The 4275-nt window shown below is 50.1% G+C and overlaps 1 protein-coding gene across 1 annotated transcript in view; it reads left to right on the forward strand.

Moving 5' to 3' along the window:
* Positions 1–3498: 3498 nt before the first annotated feature.
* The window catches only part of LAMP1 (lysosomal-associated membrane protein 1), a gene marked incomplete at its 5' end in the record, with an annotated part of 16306 nt that continues 15529 nt past the window's right edge, over positions 3499–4275 (forward strand). Inside the window, one exon of the mRNA XM_012662834.1 lies at positions 3499–3627. Within this exon, the coding sequence (XP_012518288.1) occupies positions 3499–3627 (129 nt within the window). The remainder of the gene's footprint in view (positions 3628–4275) is intronic.

Here is a 4275-nt window from a genome sequence, read left to right on the forward strand (position 1 = left end):
CCCCCCCCTTCTCTGCGCACCTCAGGACCTCATGGCACACGCGTCTGCGGCGCAGCGTCGGCTCAGCTGCACTGTGGTGGCTTTGCTTGGCTGACGTGTAGTGAGTGCCCAGCACGTGTATGAAGAAATGTTCATTTTAAAGCAGTGGTTCTTAACCAAGCATACGCACTGATGAGCTTTTTAGAAACATGAGTACTTGGCCCCTGCCTCTAGAGGCTGTGATTCAGTGCCTGGGATGGAAGCTTAGTCTTTGTCCTTTTTTTTATTCCCTCCTCTCCTTTAAACTTTCATAGATGGTTGTACATCACTGGTTAACACGAAGAAAAATAATAAAAAGAGTCAAGCTAAGATAAAAAGCTAGGATGTGGTTTCTTATGAAAATTAAGATCGATTGGTTGATTGAGACAAGGTCTTGCTCTGTCGCCTGGGCTAGGGTACAGTGGTGTCGTCCTAGCTCACTGCAGCCTGAAACTCCTGGGCTCGAGTAATCCTCCTGCCTCAGCCTCCTGAGTAGCTGGGACTACAGGCTCGCACCACCACGCCGGGCTGTTTTATTTTTTGTAGAGATGGGGTCTCGCTCTTGCTCTGGCTGGTGTTTAACTCTGGGCCTCCCAAAGCACTAGGATTACAGTCATGAGCCAGCACACCTGGCCAAAAATTAATTTTTAAAGTAAATTTATTAACTACTTCCTTTGTTAGATGGTAATTTCTTTAATGTAAAAAGCAAGTGTTTCTTTATTTTTTTTTTTTTGGAAGTTATTTTAGTATATTTTAAGAAAAAAAGAAAATGTGTTTCCCAATTCGAAGCATATTCTCTTACCAAGTGCTGCGTGGTTCAGACGTGGCACGTGCGCTGTGACCAGCCCCTGGGCCGGCTCTGTCAGAAGCCCCAGGTCTGGATCTGGTTCTGCACCCCTCACTAGCCGGGTGACCTAGAGTGAGCAAGCTCAGAATCGTAACAGTGTCTGCGAGGTTGTCACGCTGTTAACTGCAGAGTGCTTAGAGCATTGCTTGGTACAAACTAGCTGCGTTATAATGCCTGTTAAATACTTCTTTGATACTTTGTGTCAGCCACTGAGGATTAAATGATGAACTTGATAGATACAGAGTACAAGGTTGAAAACAGCCAGCATTGGCCCTGGCGGCGGTGGCGTCATTGGCTCGTTTGACGCTCAGCAGCCCTGAGGTGTCAGCGCTCCGACGTCCTATGTGCACTGCTGCCGTGGCCCGAGGTTGAACGGCCAGCAAGTGGCAAAGGAGCCACCAGAACTGAGGTCTTTGACTCAGAAGTGCGTGTGGGCCCCCAGCGGCACTAGTTCCAGAGACTAGAGTCCCAACAAGTGGGAGCGTTTGGAGGAACAAGCCCAGGTTGCTCCTTTCCGTGGCCCCGTGAGGAACGGTCACGTGTGTGTCTGCGTGGAGGACTGCCGGAGAGAGCAGCCGCCAGTCGGCCAGGGAGCTGACGTTCAGGTGGTGCCACCAGCAGCTGTTGTTTGGGCTGTGACACCTGTCAAATTACCAGGAACATTTTCACTGATTTAAGAAGATCTTTTTGATCAAACCAATTGCCAGTGTTGTGGAGTTTTCAAAAAACTTCTGACCATTAGCATACATGTGTTTCTTTTTCAATTCTGTGTTCTGATGCTCTTGTAGATATTTTTCTCTTAACCAGAATTGGCTTCCAGGGATAAGTTCCTTATTTTAATAATTCACAATTTCTGGGCCTTTCCAGAACAGCTTCACGCCTCCAGTGCAGCCGAGGCTCGTTTATGTTTGTTTTAGCAACGCTTCTGTCTTCCTGTGGCAGCTCAGACCCTCCCATAGTTACCGAATACGAAAATTGATTAAAAAGGGACTCTGTGTGAAATAGTAATATTTCCTAAAGTGCTTTGGGTCAGTAAAAAGGTTTTTTAATGATTTTGGAAACTTTTACAAAAGAGCAGCTTAGTGTGTTCCCATGTGGGCGTCCTGCCGTGCCCACGTGGACATGAGCCGTGCCACCCTCCCGCCGAGCAGGCCTGGGCAGGGGCAGCGCCACGTCCGCGCTGGGCTCGCGTCCGCGTCCCGCTCTCTCCGGCTCCCACGCCGCTGCCTGGCGCATCTCGGCCGCGGCTCTTGTCCACTCAGCTGTGCGTCCCAGGCAGGAGTGAGGATGCTTTGTCATTTTTAAAAACCTTTATATGTCAAACATAAGCTGTGGAATCTTCTAGGTTTTTAATGTAATAGTCATTTATCGGAAACACGTTTAGTGTGATATTGTCCGGGTATCTCAGGGTGTGGGTTAAAAAGCTGAGAAAGCAGGCGGTAACGTCAGGGTGCGACATGGCATGTTCTCGTCCGGCAGCTTCTCTTCGTCCACGTGGGTTTTGGTGTTTCCTTCGCCACAGGCTTAAGGGAAGACAGGTGGGAGTTCCGGTCGCACACTTTGCTTTAGGCGTGATTAGTAGTTGTTCTATGGATGTTATTTTCTGGAAGTCTGAAGGGTAAAATGAATCGAGTTCATCGGAGTCATTTGCTTTCCCAGGGAAGAGGATTTTAAACGGAAAGTTGAGTGGCCGTCTCGCCGTGTGCTGCCCTCAGGGTGCCGAGTCGCGTTTGCACTCAGAGTGAAAGGTGACCGTGCCGTGTGTCGGCGTCGTCGGAAGGGCGCGCTCACGCAGGGTGGCGGACCGGATCCCAGGTGGCAGGTGCTCACTGGAAGGGTGCGCCTGGCTGGCAGCAGACAAGCCACTGCATGTCATGTCTGGGTGGTCACTACGTGGCGGCGGCTCGCCTATTTTTGCCAGTCTGTAAGAGAACTGTGTACTGAAACACGCACTTTGTGAGATTACCAGCTTCTTCACCATGCCGATCAGATCACGTGTGCTGCTGAGGGGAGGCACTTAGCAGTCACCACTCGAGCTGGAAGACCCATAGAGCCTCAAGTCTGTCCCTTCGCTTCAGGATGTGCCCAGACACGGCGGGTCATGTGCTTCGAGGACCTTTCTGAAATCGGGCAGAGAGCTCAGATCTTTGCGTCCGTGGCTTTTCTTGCTGCACCTCTGGTCCACGAGAAGTAAAAACTGATCAAACTTTAAATAGCAGTTGAGGACCACAGTGGCAGACACTGCCGGCTCCCCCACGGGCCTCTGCAGAAGGCCAGTATTTAGGGCGAGGTGTGTGTTCAGTGCTCACCACGTCTTCCAGAGATGCTCTGAGAGACACAGAGCATCCTGTGCCTAGGCTGGTCCCAGGACCTGACACGTCCCTTCCCGACAAAGGTCCCGAGACAGAGCACCAAGTAGCTGTGACCAGATGGGCTTAGAGATCACAGTTTCAAAGTAGCATCCAGGAGGGATGGAACCCCAGGTGAACCAGCCTGTGTAATCCACCTGTCTGGTTCTTCAGTGGCTTAAGAAACACAGTGGAATCTTCTAATACAGTCCATTATTGCTGCTGTAGAAAATGGAAGTGCCCAGCATATTTTCCAGAAGCATTTGATGTTCTCTGTCTCTCCTGGCATTGGCAGGCCTCCTGCACAGCGCATCAGCGGTGTTTGAGGTGACAAACGGCAACGGCACAGCTTGCATAATGGCCAACTTCTCCGCTGCCTTCTTGGTGAGCTACGACACTCAGAGCGGCCCTAAGGTAGGAAACACTGTGTGTGTGGAGACGGTCTTAACATTTCAGACAAATCTTTGAGAGGTGGTGCCCCCATAATGCGGTTCTTTTCACGCATGTGTATTCCTTCTGGGAGCATCAGTAGGCTGCGCTGTTGTGTGTACAGCACCTGCAGCCACGCCGTGCAGACCATTTTGTGTTCTGCTTTCACTCTCGTGTGCGTGTTCTAGTGTTCTTCGTGAGTGTCTTTTATAATCACAGTGCAATGCTTCCTTCTTTTAACCAGCCATAGCTCGTTAAGCCACTCCCTGCTGGTGGCTGGTAAGTTTTCTTACATTCTTTTTCATGCCTAACGAACAGCTTTCTGCATGTAGCTCTTTGATGTGCTGAATTTTCCCTTTTTTTTTTTTTTTTTTTTTAGACAGAGTCTTGCTCTGTCGCCCGGGCTAAAGGGGCCTGGTGTCTAGCTCACAGCAGCTTCAAACTCCTGGGCTCAAGCGATCCTCCTGCCTCCCGAGTAGCTGGGACTACAGGCATGCGCCACCATGCCCAGCTAATTTTTTCTACATATATTTAGTTCTCCAGCTAATTTATTTCTATTTTTAGTAGAGATGGGGTCTCGCTCTTGCTCAGGCTGGTCTCGAACTCCTGAGCTCAAGTGATCCTCCTGCCTCA

The sequence above is a fragment of the Propithecus coquereli genome, unplaced genomic scaffold (assembly GCF_000956105.1).
Source record: "Propithecus coquereli isolate 6110/MARCELLA unplaced genomic scaffold, Pcoq_1.0 Scaffold782, whole genome shotgun sequence".
Classification (NCBI taxonomy): Eukaryota; Metazoa; Chordata; class Mammalia; order Primates; family Indriidae; genus Propithecus; species Propithecus coquereli.